General features: G+C 37.6%; 2 protein-coding genes across 9 annotated transcripts; one reads left to right on the top strand and one right to left on the bottom strand.

Moving 5' to 3' along the window:
• The first annotated feature begins 397 nt into the window (after window positions 1-397).
• Window positions 398-5,538, top strand: LOC110821464 (DNA double-strand break repair protein). Of its 6 annotated transcripts, none has more exons than XM_022051316.2 (9): window positions 398-604; window positions 722-843; window positions 1,184-1,255; window positions 1,388-1,421; window positions 1,652-3,407; window positions 4,283-4,379; window positions 4,459-4,690; window positions 4,812-4,952; window positions 5,076-5,538. In XM_022051316.2, the coding sequence occupies exons 2-7, from the start codon at window positions 755-757 to the stop codon at window positions 4,496-4,498; spliced, it is 2,088 nt and encodes a 695-aa protein (XP_021907008.1). In that variant the 5' UTR covers window positions 398-604; window positions 722-754; the 3' UTR covers window positions 4,499-4,690; window positions 4,812-4,952; window positions 5,076-5,538. The 6 variants fall into 6 exon arrangements, with proteins under 6 accessions (XP_021907008.1, XP_021907010.1, XP_021907009.1 ...); XM_022051318.2 differs by having other exon boundaries at window positions 398-621; window positions 4,289-4,379; XM_022051317.2 differs by having other exon boundaries at window positions 398-621; window positions 4,459-4,577.
• Window positions 5,539-5,997: 459 nt separating this feature from the next.
• Window positions 5,998-20,282, bottom strand: LOC110821475 (Plant regulator RWP-RK family protein). Of its 3 annotated transcripts, none has more exons than XM_088220620.1 (7): window positions 19,921-20,282; window positions 19,427-19,473; window positions 18,071-19,264; window positions 16,986-17,030; window positions 16,103-16,861; window positions 7,845-7,968; window positions 5,998-7,735 (listed from the first exon to the last, which is right to left on the bottom strand). In XM_088220620.1, exons 3-7 carry the CDS (start codon window positions 18,956-18,958, stop codon window positions 6,627-6,629), a joined length of 2,925 nt encoding a protein of 974 aa, XP_088076746.1. In that variant the 5' UTR covers window positions 18,959-19,264; window positions 19,427-19,473; window positions 19,921-20,282; the 3' UTR covers window positions 5,998-6,626. The 3 variants fall into 3 exon arrangements, with proteins under 3 accessions (XP_088076746.1, XP_088076745.1, XP_021907023.2); XM_088220619.1 differs by having other exon boundaries at window positions 18,071-19,259; XM_022051331.2 differs by having other exon boundaries at window positions 18,071-20,282.
• Between the last annotated feature and the right edge of the window lie 5,984 nt (window positions 20,283-26,266).

Here is a 26,266-nt window from a genome sequence, read left to right as displayed (position 1 = left end):
ATACAGTTCACACGTGTAAAAATCATGTAAAAGAATAAAATAATCTGACTGTATAGAAATTTTTTTTATAGAAAAAAGACAAGAATTATTATTTTCTTCTTTAAACTTATAAAATAAAAAACATTATAATTTTAGAAATTATAAAGTTTTTTTAGGTTTATTTTGTCTGAATTTTAAAAGTCATAATAATTGAAAATTAAATTTAAATAATAATTGATGTTAATAAAAATTATATATTTTTAAAGTTTTTGCCAAAATATTTGAAAGAATTTTATTAGTTTTATAAAAAAAAATTATTATTAAATTGGCGAGATAAAAATTAAAATAAAAAGGACAAAAATAATTATTATTGAATTAAAACCAATATATATATATGTATTAATAAATATTATAAGTTACAAACTAAGGCGGAGACGGAGTGTTCTTGCAAGGGTAAAGTCGTAATTTCATCACAAAAGGAAGCCCTGGTTAACGTTGATCTTCCCTTCTCCTCCTCCTTTTCCCTCTCACCCTACTGTAGACGGGATTAGCAGACAACGTAGAAATCTCCCGCCGTCCATACGCCCGGATATCGTCCATACCGTTGGAAAAGTTCCGTTTTTCGGTACTGTAGTTCCCCAGGTTTCTCACTCTCTCTCTTTCTCTCTCTCTCTCTCTCTCGCGCGCAGTGTCTTCATATCTCATTCGGTCAATCTGTAACCAGTTTAACATATTGTTTTAGGTATAGACATTACACGCTTACAAACCGCATACAATGGAGAAATCGGTGTTTTACAAGACAGATTGTGAATCCATCCTCTCGCAGATTAAGCATAAAGAGAAGCAGCTTAAACTCAAACGAAGGTGCGTCTCTTCCCTAAACTCTCTTCTTTCATCTGCATATATATATATATATATGTGTGTATACATCATTCGTATATGCAATTCCGTTTGTAATTTTCAGGTATATGAATTTTTTTTCCTTTATGTATGCATATTATAATCAGAAGAAAATAAATAAAGCTCGCCTCTTTTGGCGGACACGTTTATTTCTGAATAGACTCATGATAGGTATCGACTTGTGCTTTAAAGGTAGAGCATCGGTTGTTTGGTTAATTTTGTCATGATACCTGTGGTGATTTGTGCATTGGGTTTATTATTTACCTCTATGTTTTGCATAATTACCAAGTAAAACTCTATGCAGATGGTTGCTGGGGCTTCCTACTTCTGAATCCGGGCATAAGCTAGTAAAAAGACCTAATTTTTTAAATTATGCGTAAGTGAGAAATGAATTTTTTCTTTCCCTCCTTTTTGTCGCTTTCTGTCTCATGAGTTATGTGTAGCTTTTACTTTGAAAACTACGATTCTGATAATTGTTTTTGGTTTTGGATTTTATCTTGTCTCGCAGGTGTTTGCCTGAATCTTTGCTTCGGGAAGATGATGTAAGTTTTCCTTTTAATGAAAATTATATGATTGATTCACTTAGTTCTTTGGCTAAGTAAAAAACCTCCTTAAATAAAGATTATTAGACATGATAGAATATATTGGATTTCATGTAGTGTTTGAGACATCTGGTTCTGTTGTGCGTTTAATCACGCCTGTTATTTCAGCTGTCAGGCATCTGGTAGGCATTGGTAGATGTTCATATGTTTTTCACTATTGTGTTAGCCAGATATTCTATGAGACTGTAAAAGCACATGTTGAAGAGGCCTTTGGAGTTTATGATCCTGAAAGAGAAGTTCAAGTAGCTCAAGGCAGTGAAGAAATGTTTGGCAGGGCAAGTACGATGAAAGTTCTGGAATCATGCCTTGATATGCTAACTAATAAGGGGCTTTACCTCATTGCAATCATACTTACAGCAGGCTCAGTCAATTTTGACAAATCTCGTCAGAAAATGAAAAGGTTAATTAAAGTTTCCCTCTCTCAAGAGTTTAGAAATAGAGGGCATAACCGTGAACAAAAAGATATCTTCAGACAGCTACATCAAGTTCTTAGTGACTCTCGGAATTTCCGAGAAGGTGCTGCTACCCATTTGACTCCCAGGATTCAATCTCATCATGCTGCTGCCATTAAGGCATTGAATGAGCTGGAGGACTTGCCTTCTCAGACGTTAATTGCTATGAGAAGGAAGCTAAGTTGTGTCAAAAGTGTGCCTCAATTACAGTCCCGTAAGTGCTCCTGGAATCGAGCTTATTTGATCAATCAAGTGAAGAAACATAGTGAAATGATGCTTTCCGAACTTGCTGAGGGCGAGGAGCTACCAGAGCCATTAGCCAAAGCAATGGCTATTGCAAGCATATCATTGAAATTAAGTCAACAATGTCAAAGTCGGAATGCAGTGGATTTTTACCAGTTTTCACCAGAAATAGAAAGGCTCCAGAATGAGATAGTCAAGGCTATCTGGTTGCTTAAAACAAAGGTCAGATTCTCGGAGTTGAAGACCTTACAGCTTTTGTTGGACCCAGATGCTGATATATCAAATGGTTGTTTGAGAACAGCAGTTAAGAAAATGTTGATCGAATATCTTTTTGAATGCAGTGATATGGATAGCATCCCGAAATCTTTATTTGATGTTCTTGCTATTGTCAACAGAAGTTCCCGAAGCGTATCATATAGATGTTTCCCCAAAGAGGAAATTGAAGAAGAGATAGAATGCATATTGAGAGTGAGTGCTGATACAAAGCAAATTATTTGGGATTGGCTTCCGGACCATGATTATGATCAGGATTTCAGTGACGCATATATGGAGGAATTAGAAGAAAGCGATGATGGTGGCAGCATTGATGATGGTGATTATAGTTGTGATGATAATGAAGATGATAACATCAGTCAACAATCAGGAATTGGAGAGTATCAACAGAAAGTTTCTTGTTCTTATGATTCTGATTATGAGGCAGAAAGTACTGCAGAGTCACTACCAGTTGACTCCAAGATACCTCTCTCCACAATAGGGGAGAAAAGCTCTTCCTCTTATGTAACGCCCTGTGCCAGGTTAGCTGGGGTTTCTACTAAAGGAGGGTTGCTCCAGCAGTTCAACAGAGTCGAGTCCGGTCCTCATCGTGTCAGTTGGTCATCTGCATTTAAGAAATCGAGAATTCTTAATAGCACAGATTATATGGATACAGAAGAATATGAAGTCAAATCCGTGAAAGATGATGGTGAAGAAAAGAATGGAGGAAATCGAAAGAGCTCACTGACTTCCCCTGCTTCAAACTTCACATCTATGAAAGAAGAATCCGATCCGTGTAAGCAAACTAGTAGAAACCAATATCTCTTTTTCCAAGAAGTTTGTGACGAGACAAGCATGGTCGCATATAACCTTATCGGTCGCTTAATGAAAACATTTGTGGAGGAACAAGGCCTAGATTTAGACCAGAAAGATAGCTTGTATCTCGGAGGTGAATTTGTAAACCAAGAAGATACTCCAGGTAAAAGAAGAGGGGCAAAATATTCTCTTTACATTTTATTTTGCCAAAAGTTATATATACTGCAGAATATTTATTGATAAGACCTACTTGCAATTAGATGAAAACGATAATCTTCATGAGGATGCATCCCTATTAAGGGTTCATCTGGGATTTAAATTGGATAGAGATCTTGCTAGTACAGGTTTTGCCACCCATCTTTGGATGAGTCTAAAATATTCTTTCTTTCCTTTTTGGATAAGAGATGCACAATAAACTTTCAATGTTTCAATAATGTTTTCTTATAGCATTTCTATTTTCAACATTTAATTTTTTTTTATCTATTCAAATTAGTCATGAATTAAGTGACGCCACAATATTATATTCATTTACTTCCAAAAAAAAAAATGATTATATTTGTGATAAGGGAAAAAATTATCTTCTAGTGGATTTTTGATACCCTTCACTTAGTTGTTCTTGTAGTTTTCTTTCTGTTCTGTTGGTATAATTTAACACTAACCTGGCTTTCAAGTTGAAGTGATGCAGTTATATACTAGCATTCCCATTGTACCTGACATGTAATCTGCATTTACCTTCCAGAAGATTTTTGGTTTTCTTTATTTTTTTTTTTGTTAGCCTCAACAGCTTGTAGAACATTTGAACCCTGAAAACTCAACAGGCTCAGGCATAAGTTTTATTGTTCTAATTATCTAAATCAGTGGTAATCTCAAGCAATTGATTCTGCAGTTCTTCTTTTCGCATAAAATAAAATGGCTAATCAGTAAACGCAATTAATTACCAAATTTCTTAATATATTTTCACCTGTGTTCCAAGTCCCATTTATTCTTTCATCTACAATAAAGAAAAGCTGAAAATAGAAGTATGTTTTCCATTCCTAGGTACAGTTGAAGAAGAAAACTCAACTTTCTCTAAAGAGAATGTGAGCAAGTCATTTATCAGAGTCATTGAAGAGCTAATGCCTTCCCTATCCAAAAGGTATTCTTCTTTCTGTATAAAATGTGCTGAACCAAAGATGAAAAGATGTGGACTTAGTAACTTTTATGTGTCACTGCAGGGGAATTGAGAGATTGAAAGAGTTGATGGGCGAATCATAGCCCTCTTTGAGGCATTGATGATTGACAAGAAGGATAACAAGAAATGCTTCCTCACCTCTTAAGTGTGCTGGCATTCATGGTATTATCTTTCTTCCCGACACCAATGTGTTCAAAGATGATTCCTCACCGATGTGCAATAGAAAGTACATGCATAGGAGATGATGTTGTATTTAGTTATCAAGTTTCTCATTGGTATGATGCCGTGTATGTTTTTGTGTTCGTTCTTTTTCCTCCATAGTCCATATGTTATGTGAACTCTTCTGCTTATTCTCCGCCTTGCGCTGTCGTTTACCTTGTCTTTGTCTCTTTGTAGGTAAGATTACTAGTGATTTTGCCACATTCAGAGACTTGTATCGACCAAGGTTACCAATGCAACAGGTGGTTCTATTGCAAACAGCCTTTTGATTTATGAACCAAATTTGCGTGAATCAAATGTCTGTTGCTTCTCCTACAGGTATTAATTTGATTTGATTTCTCTTCTGCTGTGAATCTTTCTGTTTTTTTTCTGTGCTCTTCCAAAGATTTCTTATTTGATTTCATCTCTAATCTATGTCATGGTTATGCGGAATTTTCAAAGATGGAGCTTGAGACAGCAGATGGACCTAAGTACAGCGGCATCAGTGGAGATCTAGTGCTACTATTTTTGCCAAAAATTTTCTCTTTTTTCTTTAACAAAATAGTAAGTATTTGCGCCATAAACTCCAGAGAATGAAGCGTTTCAATCAAGAAGACATGTTGAAGTTGTTGAACATTTTACTTCTTCAAACGTGCTACTGCATACAGATTGTTTGGTCAACCTGGGGGCTATATGCAGATTGCAGTCTGATTACAGCTGTTGATAGAAATTATCTGAAGGTTTCTGTCCTAATTGGTGTTCTCTGTTAAGTTCCTTTGATGGATGATTTTACCACCCGAGAGTTAATTCAACCCATGTGGTTCAGTATATAATTTGAAATGTACAAATTGTGATTTTCACTTTGGAATGTCAAAAATGCTTCTTGCTATTGTCGACAATGCAGAACATTATCACTCTCTTCCTATATTCTTGTTCTGATTGTCAAAAGGGTTTGGGCCCAAATGAAATGGAATTCTGAAGGAGGGTGCGGCTCAGTCTGTGACGAACTGGGTTACTGGGTTTGGGCTCGTGCCATAATGCTCGTGTTCGGGCTGGACCAAGCAGACCAGTCCACCTTATTGGGCCAATTTTGACTATATTGACTAGGCTAAACTCAGGTGGAGCTGAACTGGATTTAAACAATCAAGCTAGCTAGGAACTCTCAAAATCTAACCTGCAACTTTGTGTTTTAAGATTTTGTTTAAACTATTGAAAGTTAAAAAAAGAAATGACTCAAAATGTTTGTGAATTAAGAAAGTAAAAATTTACTCTCAGCTGATATATAGAAAATTATGCATACATCAAATTTACTTGTAGAACCCTAATACAATTAAGTAAAAAAAAAAAAAATGGAAAGGACCTCTAATACAAGTACAAATCATCATTCACCAAAGTGCCTCCATTCAAGACATGCAAATGCAACCATGCATACATATCACATCACAGTAACTCTCATACAAGCTGCCAAGTCAGGAAAACAGCAACTATTATTACATCTACAAGCAAGGAAATTTTCTACTTTTAACAATGACTCGTATAAAATGGATATACAGGTTGTGATTAAGGTCAATGCAGAGTCCTCAATCTTCAGTACCTATAAAAAGCTTGCATTTCTACTGCCTCTTATACTATATATATATATATATATATATACACACAGACCTATACAAACATATTGACTACATATGTATTTTGATAGTTTCACATCATCTTCCTTCTTTCCTCCGTAATCTTGCAACATCAACTTGTGCCAGGACATAAAGATGTGTTCTTTAACCATCCCATCATACCGAAATGGTGGTAGCTGTGTAGCTCTAAAAACAGTACAAGGTCTCCCTTTTTTTTTCCTGGAATTGCATAATTTGAGGAAGTACTCAGGTGCAAATGCATAAAAAGCTTACGCCACTTTACACCCCTGTGAGGAGCATGTAGAAATCACGAGGACGGACCCAACAAACTAGTCTTGGAAGTAGACTGATTTGAGTCCTCCAATGATAATGTAACATCCATCTACTATGAGCCAGTGCCCAGAAAGCAATTGCTGCTGCCTGAGCTGCCCATAGGACAAGGCAAATCACGAACAAGGAACTTCACACTGCGTTTCCCGATATCATCCAGTATCTCAAGACACTCTTGTAAATCCGAGTCATTTACCAACATCACCCACTCCTCCTCGTCATCCAGGTACTTGAGCTGGAATGTTCCACTTTGCAATTTGAACCTCTTCCCTACTTCCTCGTACAGTTGAAAAAACCCTGCACAAGGGTCAAACTTGAATCGAATTGTGTCCTCTCTATAACTAGCTTTGACAGTGATTTTGGATCCGCTCTCTCCACAGTTTACCTTGACCTTTGAATGCTTCCCCTCCTCAAAGCTCAGATAACTTGATGAACTGGCATGCACCAATGAACCTGAGCCATTCGATGAATCTGTCATACTTGAACAACTAGGCTGGTTATGTTCAATATTTCCATCATCAGCTTCCATTCTGGTATCCATATCATCTGCAGCAGCCAATGACTTTGAGCTCTCAGACACGAAGTGGCAAACCCAATTTTTATCTTCTTTTGTGACAAAAGAGGCCGACGAGACATTTTCTTGGAAAGCCCAAGCCTGAGAGCCGAGGTTAGACCCTTCGAATGAGCCTGCATTCACAGCCACTGACTTGGAGTCTTCGCTACAATCTATCACAGGCATGGTCACTGACTTTTCTGTTTCCCCCTTATAAGTATTGGGAATGAGCATACTCTGTACGGGGCCTACTTGATTTCCCCCCATAGAGCACTCATCTTCCTCCAATTTAACTATAAATTTCTCACCATCAGGGCAAGGGGCTGAAGGTACCAGAAAGGCTCCCTGGCTCATGGTCTCAGGGTTTCTCACAGACAAATTTTTTTCAGAGAATATAAGATTCTTTCGTACATCAAAGTCTTGAATGACAGATCCTGCTGGCACAAAACCCCCTGTTGCTGGATCAAACTTCAATCCTCCTTCCACCCCCTGAACAGAATCAAGCACAGTCTGTATTTTCCTCAACGAACGATTCACCTTGTTAATCTTGCGAGACGGCCACCTAGAGATCCCATGTTGCCTGCATATCCTTTTCAGTGTTGTGGGACAAACTACCGCAAAACCAAGAAAGTCAAGAGTTAGAATAGAAATATTTGAAACTCCCATATATGTTAAAATAATTGTCTATATGACATTAAACTCCTGTGTTATGGATCTTACCACCAATGCTTTTTGCAGCATCCTTGAGGCTACCAGAAAAATACTGTTGTAGAACACTCAAACTGACATTCTTCTCTGCTGTACTTTTCTTTTTCTCCTGCTGTTTTCTATAACCAGTCATCGCCTACAAAAGGCATCATTAGATGTCAGGGTGGAAGACTAGATCTGGCAAGTGGGACACAACTTGAAAACACAATTTATTTCACAACAAATTTGGGAGATTTGGCTTTTCCTCAATGATATACGGATCAAATCAAGTGATCACAAATAGAAAATGTAAGATGCATAGTTAAAATCACAAGTTCCCCCTTCCTTCCTCATCTTGCTTTTTCGAATTGCCCACATAAGATTTGGGGAAGGAAAGTTGAAAGAGATGTTATTCTATCCATTCACTAATTATGGATAACTTAGTCTCTTTACATTTGCATCTATAGTTTCGTATTATCATAATGAAGCTCGCATTTAGATGAGTAAATGAATTACATTAATTACATATCAAATAATCATATGCCAAAACAATACAACAAATTACCCTCTCCTTTTGGTTTTTCTGTTTGTTTGCTCATGGAAAAATTAAAATAGGGTCATGGGGATAGAATCCATGATATCCCTGAGCCCAAGTCTCTTCTACAAATTTATCCTCCTAAGTTGTGTTAAGTCCTCAGGTTGAGGATTTTGGTAGATAAATCAAAAGAGTCAAACCTGAATTAGTGCCCCAGCTCAAGAGTCAAGAGAGGTTAACTCTATGAGCCTGTTTGAATCATGCACCAAAAATATTAAAATTCAATTATTTAACTGTATTGTACTCTGATTTTTCAATGCTTGTAACGTACCTAGTTTGTAAAGATAGTCATATTCCCCTACTTTAAGTAAGCCACAAAGTGTTGAGATAAAAATGCAAAATGAGCCAACTGTCCAATCAATTTAACTTCAAGAAAATGTTCACGTCAGTAGGCAAAAGCTTAAGACCATGAATTTACCAGCATTAACCAGTTCACTAAGGCAAGATAACCATAAGATTTCTTGTAATAGTAAATCACGAATAGGCAATAGATTCTTATAGATCTCAGTCAACCCAATATAAGTTTCACCCATGGTACCTGGACATGTAATGTGTCCATGTGTAGCATGCAACTTCAAGAAGAGTCTTCCATAATCGACCTTCAAACCAATCTACTCAACTTTAAAACTACACCAGATACCAATGAAAACTAAACTCTTCTTTTGTCATCAATATTTCTAGGATTCTACTATCTTAACAATCTAGAAACCAGATAACACCCAAATCCCACCTGTCAGCATCACAACACAATGTCTCAGTTCCTTCCGTTAAAAGCCCCTCGAATATGATGCTAAATCGTATTACTCTTGGCATCAATAACTGAGGTACTGATCTTCTAAAAGTTTGAGCTGTCTGGGAACGGAACCAGTATTATACTCTAAACTCTTTAACAGCTCCAGTTCTAGCAATATTCAACTAGTGAGTTTTGCTAGCAATTCCCGAGCATGGGTCCACCAATAGTTAGGATCGGAAATGATATACAAGGAAAAGGGAACTTTCCAAGATTCAAACACAGAACCTTTGAATACCATGTTAGTGATTATTTCCAAATTTTTAACTGATTTAACAAAACATAACTTTATATTTTAAAATCTATCAAGGTAAAAGTGGGAGTTGAATTTATAGACATCATATAAGGAATATGCTTCATTCTCAGTAGACAGATATTCATGCTTTCTATTTGGAAGAAGTTTTGAACCTTGAGTTCTCAAAGGAGACGTCCATAGGATCCACCTTCTATTGATAGGTCCTGCAGCCTCGACCACTGCTGGATGTTGATGAAGCCCTTATCTCATCTAGAGACAAAAGTTACTTTCAGACGACCCTTTTCAGGGAGCTCCGCTCAGATTCACTAGAAAGCCAGCATTAGAATGGTAGAATTTTTTGTTTTAAAAAAAATAAAAGTGTAAGATGTGTATTGAAGGGTGCAAGGAGCACCGTCCATATACAAAAAATTTACATGTCGATTAGTATATCGATAATGAATCCTAGATCATCTAAGCAGTCAATGTTATACCCCAAAACGATGGAGCCAAAATAATGAAACCGATTATATCATGTTGCTAAAATCTACTTCTTTTCCTTCAAAAGCATGGTTGTTTCTCTCTTTCCAACTGATCCAAAAAAATAGTAAGAGGAATGAGTCTGAAATTTTTCCTCTTGCTGCTAATGCCTTCCCATGCAAGGAGCTCAGAGATGATTGATTCATTCTTTACCCAAGACAGGCTCAGTAGACTGAGAACAGTAGACCAAAGATTATGTGAGATAGAACATCCAAGAAGAAGGTGGTTGCAACTTTCAACACTTTTTTTGCATAGGAGACATCTATTGACAGTGGTGACACCTCTTTTCATTAAATTATCTAGAGTAAGAATGCGACCTTTCGCTGCTTCCCAGGAAAAAAAAGAAATTCTGGGAGTGGTACCCAACTTCCAAATAATATTAGAAGGAAACAGCCTCAGTCCTTGATTGGAGTTGCTGGCCAATAGATTGTAGAAAGATTTGACGGAGAACTGACCATTTTTGGGGTGATTCCAACTCAGTTTGTCTTCCTGATCAGAAAGATGAATATTTGCCAAAGTCTGAAGCAAATTCTCATATTCCTCAATTTCCCAGTCCCAAAGATTTCCGTTTACAACAACGTTCCACTGCCTGGGGTTAACCGGATCAACAACATCCTTGACCAGCATATTTTTGTCTCTAGTGATTGCGTGAATGAGAACGGCGGATATAATAAAACCCCGTCACTTCTATACAAGTGCAAAGGAGTCTCCTTCACTTTCTGTTTGAAGAACAAAAAAAAAAAAATGTAATTGTACTACAAACAGGCTCTTGATCTCCTGCTTGTACGTAAGAGGTCCTGTAATTACAGAATCACGACTGTTTGTCCTCCACACAACCTGTTTTAACATCTTTTTATTAGTTTGGGGAAAGAGCATCATTCTTCAATTTGTAGTTATCCTCCAACAGGGAAAAAAGATGTATCAAACCTAAGGAAGTAACTGTATGCAGACAATTGTATGTATCATTCTACTTGCATGTAAAGGTCCGCAAATAAATGGCTTAAAGTGCCAGGGTCTAATGAAAAAATTAAGGAGTCACGGCTGAAACTGTATGAGACACTTGAAAAAATAAATAGCTTAAACTGTATGAGATACTTGACGTTTCTCATCTTTTATTTGCTGATGAAACCTTTATCTTTTGTCACCCTGATGTGAGAAACCTTCTCCATTTGAGGTGTAGTCTTTTATGCTTTCAAGGGGTGTCGAGTTTGAAGATCAATCTCCAAAAATCTGAATTGGTTAAGCAGGGTGGTGATGGAGATGGGAGACTCTATGCGGCCCTTTTGGAGTGTAGGAAAATCACATTACCGATCAAATATCTTGGCCTGCTGTTGGGGGCTAGGTATAAGAGTAGTGCTTCATGGGATTCTGTTTTGGAAATATGTGAGAATAGGTTGACTGGTTGGAAGAGGAAGTTGCTGTCAAAAGGGGGGAGACTTACGTTGATAAAAAGCACCATAGCTCACCTTCCAATCTATTATTTGTCAACAATATCGATTCCGGTGAATATTGCGAAGAAGCTGGAAACTCTACAATGTAAATTTCTTTGGGGTGATGATGAGGACAATCATAGATTTCATTTGGTAAAATGGGAGGAAATAAAAAAACCACTGAAGTAGAGGGGGTTGGCTATCAGATCTATTGTCGATTTAAATGTGGCATTGCAAGGGAAATGGCTGTGGCATTTTTTACATGAGGAGGACAGATTGTGGAGGCAGATTGTCCGGATTCGTTGGGATGACTTAGTGTGGGATGACAGTGGAGTAACAAGGCTTAGAAGAACCCATGGCAAGAGCTTATCAAGGAAAATTTTGATGCAGTGGACGACTGGTAGGGGCAACAAAATCAGATTTTGGAAGGATACCTGAATTGATAATGAGTGTTTATTGAGAAGATTTCCTAGAATTATTCTATTGCTCAGGCACAAAATATGCTGGTTCAGGATGCATATAAATTAAATATCGGTGGTGTTGATTGGCTGATCAATGTTACTAGAAATTTGCAGGATTGGGAACTCAGAGAATTTAAAAATGTGCCCAGTTTATTGTCTGCTCAACAGTTGAATGCTGGTGAGGATAAGGTGCAGTGGAAGGTGGATAAAAGTGGGGTTTTTTGGGTCAAATCTTACTACAAGCACTTAACAAGCAGAAATAATGTCATGAACTTAATTTTTCCTACTAGGCAGATATGGAAGGCTAATGTTCCCCCTAGAGTTGCTTTTTTTGCATGGGAAGTAAGTAGAGAATGCATCTTGACAGTTGACACTTTAATTGCTAAGGGGCTGTTTATTCCCAACAGATGTTATTTATGTATGGCTGATGCGGAAAGCTGCAGGCATGTTTTGTTGTGGTGTTCGATGGCGTTTGGATTGTGGAGTGCTATTTGTAGTTTGATTGGTGTTAGTTGGGTGATGGCTGAGTCTATTAGGAAGGAGTTGTGGGCTTGGGAAGGAATACAATTAGATAGAAAGTTGAAATATATTATTCTATTATTCTTGTTTTGGATTCTTTGGAAGGAAAGAAATTCTAGAGCTTTTGACGGTAAACCTACTGATTTGTATAGGTTGAGAGATGGGTGAATGCATTATTTTGCGTTTTTATTGTTAGGGCATGATATAATTGGTGATGTGGATTTTGGACATGTCATTGACTCACTAACTGCATTATAAAGCTTTATGTATAAGGGCGGTATCCCCGGTTGTTTGGTATCATGTTAATATAGTTGTACACTTTTTATTTCAAAAAAAAATTAAGGAGTCATGGGAGGAGACAAGATAGACAGACATGCTAACTTTAGAGTAGATAAGAAGTTGTGAAGGATTAAGGAAAGACAAGACACAGAGTAGAGAGTTTTTTTTTCTGAAATAAAAAGTATAAGGAGGTCTGGGTAGCTAATAAGAAGAGAGAGGAGTTGTTCAAGGAGTTAGAGGTTTGACAGTTTAGAGGGAGAGGGGACTAGGGAGGGAGGAGGTGGAGAGTAAAGAGGGGATAGCTTGCATTGGCCAATATATCGATTATGGAGGAAATGGAGTGGAAACAGAAATCTAGGTCGAGATGGATAAAGGACGAAGACAGAATACAAAATTCTTCCATAATATGGCCAATCATCACAAAAGAGTTAATTACGTGGAGGAGATGGAGGTAAGGGGAACGGTGGTTCTTGTTATAAGGAGTTGAGAGGGAAAATCATGTCCTTCTTCAAAAAGATGTATTCGGAAAATCTCTCTTGGAGGCCCACCTTAGATGAGCTGAACTTCTACCGCTTGGGAGAGATATTCACATATAATTCCTTAAGCAGGATTGCACGACAGAGATCTATGAAGGTATTAGGAACTGTCGGTGGAACAAAGCCCCAGATTTGACGGTTTTAACATGAATTTTTTCTAGCATAATTGGCAGATTCTAAAAGATGACTTGACGGCAATGCTCAGAGAATTTCACAGCAGACTCTTTTGCTAAAAGCCTAAACGCTATGTTCCTAGTTTTTATCCCATAAGTGGAACGTGTTTCAAACATTAAAGATCTTAAACCAATCAGTTTAGTGAGTAGTGTCTCATGATTTTAGCTAAAATCTTGACAATGACAATGGCTAGAGTGGTGGAGAAGCTGATAGCCAAATGTCAACATGCTTTTGTGAGGAAAAACAAATCCTGGATGCAGTTTTAATTGCTAATACGGTAGTATATAGTCCATTGAAATGGAGGGGAGTGGGATCTTATGCAAATTACATATGAAAAAAGCTTATGATCATAAGCTTGACATTTCTCCTCTACATGCTAGATAAATTGGAACTCGAAGTGAAGTGGTGTACCGGGATTAAGACGTATATTATCTCTGCAACATTTGTGGTCATAATTAATGGAGGTTCATCCTCGTTCTTTAAAGTATTGAGAGGCCTAAGACAGGGGAATCCTCTTTCTCCTCTACTATTTTTTGTGGTTATGGAGGCTCTTAACAAACTTTTCTTAAAAGCTAGAGAGCTGGGGCTATGCAGGGTTTCAAAGGTGGATGAAGGAAAGAGGGAAATGGCGGTTACTCACTCCTTCTTTGCTGATGATACCTTTCTTTCTGTGATCCGGAAGATAGAGCCTTGCTTAATGTCAAGTTTGTATTACTTTGCTTTAAGGAAGTATTCCAGCCTCAAATTAATCCACCTAAGTCCAAACTTATGACGGTTGGGGATAATGGATACGCAAGTCAGAAGGCTGAAATCTTGGGGTGCAAAAATGTAAAAGTATTTGCGAAAGTCTTTGGAAACTAAACTCAAGGAGATTGGGACCCAGTGTTGAATAGATTTGAACCAACATTAACAAGGTGGAAGAAGGGATTGTTATCAAAAGGTGGTAGGTTGACACTTGTAGAAAGCACATTAGCAAGTATCCTCATTTATCCCATGTCCTTGTCAACTATCCCATCGATGGTCACTGAAAGATTAAAGAGGATCCAATGCATTTTCCTGTGGAGTAACACAGTTGGAAAAAAGAAGATATCATTTGCTTGAATAGGATAAAGTGAAATAGCCTTTTCAAAAGGGAGGTTTGGCCTTGAAATTGCTTGTAGATTTGAATAAAGCATTACAATGGAGAGAGTGACTACAGTGAAGCACAGGGTGGGCGGATTGGGATGGTTAACTAAATTCCTGAGAAGATCATATGGGTTGGGATGTGGAAAAGAGTTTTGTATGGGGCGGGGGGGACTTCCAATGGTGCATTGGTGGGGTCAAGGGAGAGAGTAAGACAATGGAGGGATGAATGGACGCAAGGGGGAGCATTATCATAGATATTTCATTATGCAATAGTTCGCAATAAGGGAGCTACTATCAAGGAGTTAATAATGGGCAATAAAGGCAACAAGGGATGCAACATCGAGCTAATTAGGAACTTAAATGATTGGGAGATGGATGAGTATATGACTTTATTAGCACTCTCTCATTCATAAAAATGGATCATACAGCAGAGGACAAACTAATCTGGATTGACTTTCGTCAGGTAATCTTTTGGTGAAATCTTTTTAAAAGCACTTGACCTCCATAGAGATGGAGAGAGAAGAGTGTCCCGCTAGACAGATTTGGAAGGCAAAGGCTACTCTGAGAGTACCTATCTTCACTTGGAAAGCAGCAAATGAATGCATTTTATCTCTAGGCTAAGTTGATTGAGAGATGCAACATTCTTGTGAACGGATGTTATCTATGTAGAAGTGGAGAAGAATTTTGTAACCATATCCTTTTGCGCTGCCTACTTGCTCATAGGTTCTAGAGTTTGGTTTATGGACTTCTGGGTTGTCGTGGGTAATAGCAGGTTCAGTCAAAGTGAATAGCACGCTTGGAGAGGCATACAAGGGGTTAAGAGGATGAAACTTACATCTTTGGCCACTTTTTGGGTCATATGAAAAGAAATGGGTATAAGAGCTTTTGAACATATAGAATCTAATTTAACAGGTTTAAGACACTTGGCATCAAACCCTGGATTATTTTATTAGGAGTCATCTCCTATGTTCTAGTGATGTCTTTGGGAACCTAATAGATGTTTTGATCGATTTGTTTCTTTTGTACATGCGTTGCATCCCCTTGTGCCCTTGAATATATCGTTTTTTTACATTCAAAAAAAGAAATTATTTCTTATGGCTTTAGTCTCCATATTTTTCTCTTCTTTTGTTCTTCTCATTATTGTTCAGTCTAACCCATCTCGTTAATCTATTTTTCCCCATACTTCTTCATCCCAATCTCTAATTTCCTCTGGCTTATCTCTATTTTCCTACGTCCCACCTACATTTCTTATATTTCCAAACTATCCGAACAAGTTGGTTTAACTGCTACTGGTTCTGCATTATTCATAGTGACGGTATCAACAATTACCCATCTTATATTCTAATTGGGATTAATAGTAAATTCTTTAACTTAAATGCATTTGATTTAATGGACGTTAACAACACTTTCACATTTTAAGAGTAAACCAACATTGTTTCTAACTTATCAGCAAACAAACAAGACCTTCAAAAGCAAGAATTATGAGTCTTGAAATGATTTTTGATGCCAGGATACTGATAAGTTATGTGCAAAAGTACTGAAACAGGCCCTCTTTTTTGGGGCAAGTAGAATCATTCATCAAAAGAGAAGGAAGCTGTTAAAGACAGTACCTGGTCACAAGGACCATCAGCTCCCATTGCATCGGCTTCTGTATCGGTCATGCTTGAAGGCATTCTATCAGCTGAGCTCAAATCACTAGTTGACAAAGCCGATTGAGAGCTCCTTCTAGACATAGCCACTGGCAGGAAGTTTGGATCCATTCCCTTCTGAAACCCAGCTTCAGCACCTTCTGTGCTGATTAATTCTGCATCTGAAACCCTTCTCAAACTGCTGCAGATTCTCTGCAAAGTTCCCGAGAGGTTGTTCAACAAAAGCTGCTGTTCAGAACTCCCTTTCATATTGATAGGCAGAAAAAACTCTAGAATGTAATCATCATCACCAGTGTAGGTGCTCCTCAGCCTAATTGCAACTGCAGCATTCAGTGCAAACTTCCGGGCATGATGGACAAGCGAATATTCACTTATATCATATGCTTTTACATCGGCAGAGAAGAATGGATGATTTGAAGTAAGAGCCTTTCCAGCAATACCTTGCCCCTCCACAAGACAACATTCAGAACATGCATGCACAAATCCTTCCATGTCCTTGTGATTCACGTAACAAGCTGTTTCTTCAATGCATAGAATGCATCTTCCATTTGAATTTGTATTACCACCTCTCACACGCACTTTTATGATATCATCCACATCTCTCTCAGAGTAACAGCAGGGAATCCATGTCAAAGCCAATGGCAATCTATGTGCATGACATACTGCTCGCAAAACATTAGCTATTTCAGCTAAGGCAGCTCTCTGGTTCCTTGAGAGGCACTGAAGAACAAAAAAGTGCTTAGCAACAGTAAATATCACATAGGAAAAGCTGATATTCTTTCCTTTTGACAATAGTATGCATATGAAGCAGCAGTAACGAGCAGTATATTATCCTGATAGATACCTGGGGAAGAAGCCGAGGAGAAAGAGTGGTCCTTAAATTCACAGCCTGCAAAGAGTTGAAAAAAATATGAATCTTACGCTCATATCAACTAATATTTTAAATATGGTCTTAACCGGTAAGAGATGGTAAAGAGTTTGAGACTGGTACTTCTGTTCTGGTAATATTCTTAGATTTACCACATCTCTGGAGCTGCCACTGAAGGTTTAAGACCAAAATACAGTAGATTTCAGATGTTCCAAGCCAGCAAGCCTTCTTTAGATCTCTATAAGGAAGTCGCTGAAGGTGTACCGAAGGAAGAAGGGTAAATAGGTGTGAGGAAAGAGAGTAATTTTCTACTCGCAGCATGGATTTTTGTTTTCATTCAATTGTAACCATAAAGGACGCGCCTCAAGGCCTGCCATCTATGCCTTTAAAAATGATTCAACGGTGGGAAGGAAAACATGATCCATTTGAAATTCAAATTCCAATTCAAATTTCGCTCCCGACTACCTCTCTCCCTCTCTCTTCTTCCCTATCCCTATTCTGCTTAACCGATTCAATCACGAACCCACGAACAAAGGTTTTGACAATCCCGTAACAAGTACTGTCAGTCTAACAGCTTTTAAGGTGGTTTTTAAAAAGTTTCAAACAGAAATGCGTCAGAATATGCTTTAAAATCAATTAAGAATCGCCCTAGGGTGATAGCAAAGCACAATTTAAACCATCTCAAATTGCAATAAGACAACAAAACTAATACTTTGCTATCAATGTGTACATTTGGAATTTTACAAGATTGGCAAATAGGACAAAAAGGTGAGATTTAAACAACCCTTAGATATTCAGAAGAACTATCGAGTGTCCCCATGTTCTTCCCACATGGCTTTTATGTTTTTTTTCTCCCTCCTCTGTCTAAAGAAAAATAAAGTTTTAAATGGAGTAAAAAGACGTCTAGATAGATCAGTGACAAATATCTATTTTGACACAGAGGTGTGTCCAGACGAGAAGAGAGAAAAAAGAAGCTTGCATCGTTAACAGAAGAATAGGACAAAGAAGAAAAAGAATTGCTCCCCCAAAACGGAGGAAAACAATTGGGGATTGTAACTAACCTCAAGAGCATTGCAGACACTTTCCATCTCTGAATCAAAATTCGGTTTTTCTTTCACAGTTACAAGTTCCAGAACAGCACAACAGTACATGTCAGGAACATCAAAGACTGGTAAGGCGAGAGAACCACGGACTTCATGATCAGCAGCATATTTTCCACGCAAATACTCAGCCTTATTGTAATAACTGACATTGGAAGTCCACTCAGGAACTCTAGAACTAAATACACGACCAGGAAGTCCCAGGAAGGAACCTTCCTTCATCTCTGCAGAGAAGGTAAATTTCCTAGACACTTCACGATAACCAGTAAGCATTTGATCAAGCAAGTAGGGTTGATCAGAAGTGCTTAGCATGAACTGATCTCCAAGCTTAACAGGAACCCAGACTTGTGCCAAAATGCCTCCCCCAGATGAATCCTTGAACAAGGACAATGCCCTAAGCATCCTCTCGTCAAGGGTTCGACCAACTGACCTAGAAATCATACACATTGCTTTATCTGAAGCGAGGCTTTGTCCGTAACTACCATTACCTTGCTTAGCACCTGAATCATCTGCATCGGTAGAATTTAATGAGCAACCAACCTGAGAGTCTCCAGGAAGAACCACCAATCTATCTTCACAACTGTAAGAAAACTCCATTCCATTAAATGTACCAGCCCTATCAGGAAGAGCAGCAGAATTTTGAGCACTGAAATTTAAGGAATCAAAAGATGAGTAAGGCACAGATGGCATGGTTGATAACCCATGGGAGGTGGACATCTGGTCTGGCGCTGATGGGCTGTTGCACCATCCAGCATAAGTGTCAAAATTCATGAGTTCTGATATGTTGATAAGTGGATCTTCCGAAATGGAATTTTTAATGCTACCATCCGTCAATACCCAACCCTCCATCTGCGCTCTTGGAGAAGTCCAATAACTAATCCCCTTTTATTTAGACGAAAAGGGGCAATCCATTGTTGTTCAAATCAAACAACTAACTTTGGCACCCCAGAAAACAGTCGCTAGAGTTTTATCAACAAATACCAAATCGAATCAACCCTCTCCCCCTTACAATCTCCCTCCTCAAACTTGGGAAAAACCTTGAATTTAACCATGAAATTCATCCACCTTTCAATATGCACTTAAATCCTATCAACTCTCGCAAAGCATTAACTGGGGTCTCACCAAAAAACCAGACTTCTCTCTAGTGAAGCTGCACTAAGAAGGAAGCACCACAACAGCGCCAAGTCAGGGCTTTAATCTCTATATATAGAATAAGCCAAGCATAGCAGAGAAATTGAGAACGAATCACCATGCAGATATCATAATTCAAATATGACGTTCTTCCTATAATCAGCTAAAAGGATTACACATACTGACCTCACCAAAGAAAAACCTCACTCTTCCGCCGAAGCCGCCGCAAATTACTGCAGCAAAAAACAAGAGTCCACGGCTCTCAATCAGCAAAAAGTAACAAAACCCACCTCATCCCCATCCTCCGGTACCCAAGTACATATCATCCCAGTTTATACACACGTGTATGCAGTTATATGGATAGTAGATAAAAAATAACCAAACAAACAACAAATTGTAATAAATCCCGGTGAAAATTAAAAATTATATATATATGAAAGAACTGAATCGAGTTCAGGGCCCAATGCAAACATCAGAAGCACAGGTGTCCTCTTTCCCCGCATAAGAGAAACACGTACAGGCACTTCAGCTAAATGCTTACGGAAATGACTGTTCCCAGAATTAGCGTAAGAAGCATTGAACTGTTATAATTCAAATGAAATTCAAGCGAAATGAAACGCCGAATTTCAACACGAAAACACACACGAAATCCGAATCAAAGAAACCCAAAATCCACCGACCTGAGTGCCCGATTCTCCTTGGAACTCTGCCATCTGCCTAATCAGCAGAAACAGCTAAGCAAGAGGACCAATCTAGAGACATAAACTTCACTGCTTTATCTAAACTCCCCAATTATAATTACCACCATTGAAAGGAAACCCTAGAGAAACGAGTGACCGGTGGCGGTTCTGCACGGACGGTGTTCGCTTTACTATAATTGGGAAAATAAAGATCTCTTGAAGGCCGGAGCAGTTAGCTACGGAACTAGTGATGTAGTAAGCTTACTGTTGCCATTAATTGAGTAGCAGAGCGGGATAGAAAGGGGTTCGTTTGGCTCCTCCTTTTTCTTGTTCACTTGGTTTGTTTGGTTGGTTGATTTTTCCCGATCCAGGATCGAATTGCTAAAACCAAATCTTGAATTTTCAAAAAAAAAAAAAGTTGAATTTTTCTTCCTTTTATTTTAAACCAAAAATGCCCTCATTATAATTATTTGTTAAATTTTCTTATTACCAAAAAAATAAGAGTTGAAAATTATATTTGAAATTTGTATATTTTTTGGGTCACAATGAAAATGAAAATAAATTTTTTTAAAAAAAACATATTTTTATATCTAATCAAATAACTTATAATATTTTTTAAAAAATATTAATTTTTTTAACTATTAAATTTTTTTAAAACCAAATAATAATATATTAAAATTAGATTAAATTAACTCAATAAAATTAAAATAATTTAATCTTTAATTTAAATTTTTATTTTTATTTAGTATTCGATACCGTTCAATTCAATCGAACTAATAAATTATATACATACAATTTATACAATTAGCTAAATGGAAAAAAAGACAATATTCAACTGATATTTTATGTATAAAATATAAATAAAATAATTATAATATTTTAACAATTGTATAATTTAATTAAAATTATGCATGTCATATAAAAATCTATAAATGAACTATAAATTCAGTGTATTTGTTGAAGTTCACAATTTGAGTTTGGGCAGGCACGTGTAGTTGCAGCCAAAAAACTTATTTATATAAAATTTTAACTAATAAATAATATGATTTCTACATTTAATTTAAATATTTAATTATACAATCATACACACATCAGTACAAAAAATATGTTATTTAATCAAACAAATATATTTTGTTTAATTAATTATAATTTAATTACTGCTAAGACGTGGAAGGCACTTATATATTTATACTTTTATGAAATTAAAATATTAAAAATATTAATTGCTTTAAAATATTATTATGGGTGAATCTATTGACCCTCCAAAAATTTGAAAAGAAAAAATAATTTTTTTGCTTAATTTATTCAAATTACTAATTTACTTTATATTAAAAGGCTTTAACTTTTATTAATATATTGACTTTATATATATTATTAATTTTAGTGTTTTTCTATATGTATACTTTTATTTTTAAGAAAATTATATTAAATTTTAATTTATATGTTTTATTTTTAATTAACGATAATAATTTTATTATGTTAAGTTTATTGAATTTTAATTTTATTGAAATTTATTTTTTTCAATTTATTTTAAATTTAATTTACTAAAAAATATCAATAAATAATATTAATGTAAAGGGTTTGAAACTTAAAAAGAAATAAAATCATAAACTGAATGCGGAAACAAAATAATAGAGTTATGGTTTACATTTCTTACACACTAGTTTAAAATAACAAATAGGGTTGCGAGAATATTCATTCTAAAAGGACGAACGAATATTAAAAAAACAGATAAAAAGTAAACAACTGAGCATCCTATGACGACATTCACTAACTTTTGAAGGGAGTCCGAGTAGTGAACTATTCACAACCGTCTTGTTGATCGAGATCTGGATCTTGATCCTCTTGATCTGAAATAATTAATGAAATGGTGAGCTACACTACCCCAGTAAGAATATCACACTACTCACCGATACAGAAACTGAAGGTTGGTAAAAATCATAAAAATGACAAATAGAGCTCTTAAATTAAGTAAATTTATTTATCATAAATAAAACCATTTATTGCATACTTACTGTTGCAAGATTTTCAAAATCGACCTATAGAGGCAATAACTCAAACAACATCATAATCTCATTTTCAAGTGGCCAAGAACAACAACTTTTTCCTTTTTATTTGCTTACTAGTATCACTGGGGGTTCATAGGGATGTCCCACTGCGCGTGAACTAATATCTAAACTTGGTCAACTAACTGGTCGTCCCCATACCCTGTCCAGTATGAGCGCCAAGAATATCATCATTCGATACCCCATCCGATATGAAAGTGAATCGAGTCGTCCCCATACCCCGTTCGGTATGAGCGCAAAAAAATATCATCTATCGATACCTTATCTCGTATGAGATAACGTTCACGGTACGGTTCCCTATGTACATGATCCGTCCACCATCTCCCAAGATATCCAATGAGACAACCTTTCACTTATTCACTTAACCAAGCAATTTTTCATTTACATTTTAATTTCCAGTTTCACAAATTAACCGTAAATCACGCAAGACAAACAAGACATGCATTAAGAAAACACAACTAAATTATTTTATAACGACCCCAAAAATATTCAAGGAAATAAATGATAATTAAAGTGCGGAAGCGAAATAAATGTTCAAGGTTTACATTCCTTACACAATAACTTAAAGTACCAATTAGTGTTCAGCAATTTACCATTTTAAAAGAAATACAAAGAAATAAGAGAATGAAAAATAAAGAAAACTAACATTCTACTCGCAACCCTCTTGCAAATTGGACTTTGAATCCTGCTCATCTTGATCTGAAATAGTTAAATAAGGGATGAGCTACACTAGTTCAATAAGAATATCACACTACATCACCGACACAGAAATGAAGGTTGGTAAAAAAATAAAAAAAAAAGAACTAATAAAGTACTAAATAAGCAAATTCATTTATCAATAATAAAACCATTTACCGTCCACTTATCGTAGTGGGATTTATAGAAAACAACCTATACAAAACAATAACATGGCACTTATTATGATTTCATATGCAATTGGTAACAGACACACATTATAAATCTATATTCATTAAATCAAATAACAACATTTCCTTTTATCAGCCCACTGGTATCCATGGGGATTCATAGGAATGTCTCCGCTACGTGTGAACCTTTTTTTTCAATATTCTCAATTAAATGGTCGTCTCATATCTCGTCCGTTATGAACGTCAAACCACTAAACCTCAATACCCAATCCGGTATGATGGTGAAACGGGTCTTCCCTATACCCCGTCCGCTATGAGTGCCAAATTATCAAGTCTTGATATGTAGCAGCCCCGGTAATTTAAAATGGAATTTATATTAAAAATATCAAATGCGGAAGCGAAGTCAAAATTTGATTAACATCCCTTACACTAAAACCAAAAACGTGCTCACAAAATATAAAAAATTAAACTACCTAAAGGAAAAACTTGAAAGTAAAAGCTACGAATATGACTATGGAGTCTTTAGGAGTCCCCTTCGTCGTCCTCCTGCGGAACCGGCTCGGGAACGATGTCCTCTTGATCTGAAATGATTAAATAAGGAATGAGCTACACTAGCCCAGTAAAGACATCACGATATCTCACCGTCACGGAGGTAAAGGTGGGTAGAAAACACAAAAAGACCAATGGAACATAATTTACAACAAATCCTTTTATTAATAATAGAACCTTTACCATTTACTTACCTCGGTGAAATTCATAAAATAATATACGAAAGCAATAACATCATCATCATCATGAAACCATATATATAAACTGTATAACATAATACCTATCAAGCTTTTCGTAATTCAATCGTTACACAACATATTTTCCTCATTTACCAGCCCACTAGTATCCATGGGGATCCATAGGAGTCCCGCTACCCGTTAACCCTTAACACTTGAAATCATATTCCAGGGCCGTCCCCATACCCCGTCCGGTATGGGCGCCAAACCATAGACCTCATTACCCCGTCCGGTATGAGGGTGAAACGGGTCGTCCCCATACCCCGTCCGGTATGGGCGCCAAACTATAGACCTCATTATCCCGTCCGGTATGAGGGTGAAACGGGCCGTCCCCATACCCCGTCCGGTATGAGCGCCAAAACACATAAGATCTCCTTACCCCGTCCGGTATGGGAGACCACAATCCTGGTAGGGTTCTCTATGGACCCAGTCCGTCCACCATCTCCCAGGATATCTAGTCAGGCTGAACACATTATACAATTTCCATTTACATAATCTTTCATTCTCCTTTTCCCTCAGTCAACATTATCAATCACATACAAACAAGCAAAACGATAATTTATGCCAAACGGACAACATACAGCATCAATATCCCAGTCATTCAATCCATAATCAATAAAACAGTAAAATATGCACACGAAACTATAAAATGAAACCATCGAACCTCATGCTGCATTTAAAACTATAAAACAGGCCAAATAACAGTTAACTGACAAACACACTAGACTCGGGCTCCATTAGCAACCTTAAGCAATTTCACACATTCGTTGATTCATGAAATACCGTTTTATCATTTATTGAACTTTTAAACCGTGATAGAAAATAGGGTGAGGGGTCTTTACTCGTTTCGGGGTCTGAACACGGCTTCACAGTGCGCCTACAGACTGTCCCTAATTTTTCCTGAATTTTTCTCGGGGAACTGAAATGCACTACTGGTACCTGCACGTGTTCCAAAAAATCCCAAATTAGGCCCAGGGCCCCTTTTGGCCAATATCACAACTCCGGCACGGCGGCTCTGCCATGCTCCAGCAACGGCGCCGCCACTTGCGGCGGCAGTTTGCCTATGGTTGGCCGTTTTCGGCTGTTTCCGGCCGAATTCGGCCACACTCGCATTGGTTCCTGCGATAAAACAACCGTACGGCCCTCGGGGGGCCGAAAATTTACGGAAAATCGAAGCTTACCGGTGGCGGAGCTCTCGGGTGCGGCGGCTCTCTGGTGAAGTTCGTGTTTTGGTGATTCGACTCCGATCAACCTGTAGAGAAAAGAATGGTGATCACGGTGATATAAAAATTGCATTAAACGGAGGCCGAGAAGGGCCTCATCGGAGGCAAAAACTGAGAAAGGGCGCGGCGGTGCCGCTGGCTTTCGACCGTGTTTTCCGGCCGTTTGGCCGGGATTTTGGCTCTGATTTGGCCACTGGGGAAATCAGCGTGGAAAAACGAGTCGGGGGTATGAAATTTACCTCGATCGGCGGTCGAAAATCCCTCCGGTGTGGCGGCAGGCGGCGGCGGCCGGCTTCTGGTTCGTCTTCTCCGGCGAGGGCAGGCGGCTAGGGTTTGGGGTCTGGTGTGGGGGTCTTATTTATACCCTTTTGCCTTTTGATCTCAGCCGTCCATTTTGATTTAATTTGGGCCGTCCGTTTTTGATTAAATCTGGGCCGTCTGTGTGATTAAATCTAGGCCGTCCGTGCGCGCGATTGATCTGGGCCGTCCGATCGCGCGCACGCGGATCGCCAACGTGGCCCGTCCCCGGTTGACGTGGTTTTACCACGTGGCAGGTCCTGGTTGGCCAGGCCTGCTGACGTGGCTGCTGACGTGGCACACACGTTTTTTTTTTTTCAATTTCTTCAATTTCCCCGAGCACTACATGATACCCCATCCGATATGAGACAACGTTCAGGGTAGGGTTTCCTATTGTACCCGGTCCGTCCACCATCTCTCATAATATTCAGTAAGGCTGTTGTTTCATCTATTCACTTAATCACACAATATTTTCATTTTCTTTTAATCTCTATTTTTCCAGATCAACTGTAATCTCATAAACAAACAAATATGCATTAGGGAATGCAATCATATCTCGATTTTTTAATTTAACAGTAGTTACATAATGCAACAATACATGCATTCAAACTATAAAATCGATAAATCAGATACTATCATGCATTTAAACTATAAGATAAATTAACAGAGAACAATTTCCGGTTCTACCTCCATTAGTAACCCGTAATTAATTATAGATATTATCTAAGTTTTATAAAATACCATATTTTTTAAAATTAAATTTCAATTTCATAACAGATGACAGGGTGAAGGATTCTTACTCAATTTGGTGTCTGAAAAGCTAAACTGTTCATTGCGCCTATAGGCGGTTTTCAGGTTCCCTGAATTTTTTTTCAGAAATCAACACGCGCTATAAGTACCTACAAATATTCCAAACAAACCCAAAATCAGTCTCAGGGTCCACTTTGCCCAATTTTAGAATTCTGCAACGGCGGTGGTCCACCTCGGGTCGACTGTTTTCGGTCGAATTTGGCCGATTATGCCTTAATCCCTGCGAAAAATATGTTAAGGGACCTTGGTTGGCTGAAAAAATACAAAAAATCAAAACTCACCGGCGATGGGGCTCTCCG

This window comes from Carica papaya, chromosome 5 (genome assembly GCF_054855325.1).
Source record: "Carica papaya isolate Zhongbai chromosome 5, ASM5485532v1, whole genome shotgun sequence".
Taxonomy (NCBI): Eukaryota; Viridiplantae; Streptophyta; class Magnoliopsida; order Brassicales; family Caricaceae; genus Carica; species Carica papaya.
This window is presented reverse-complemented; position numbering and strand designations above follow the sequence as displayed.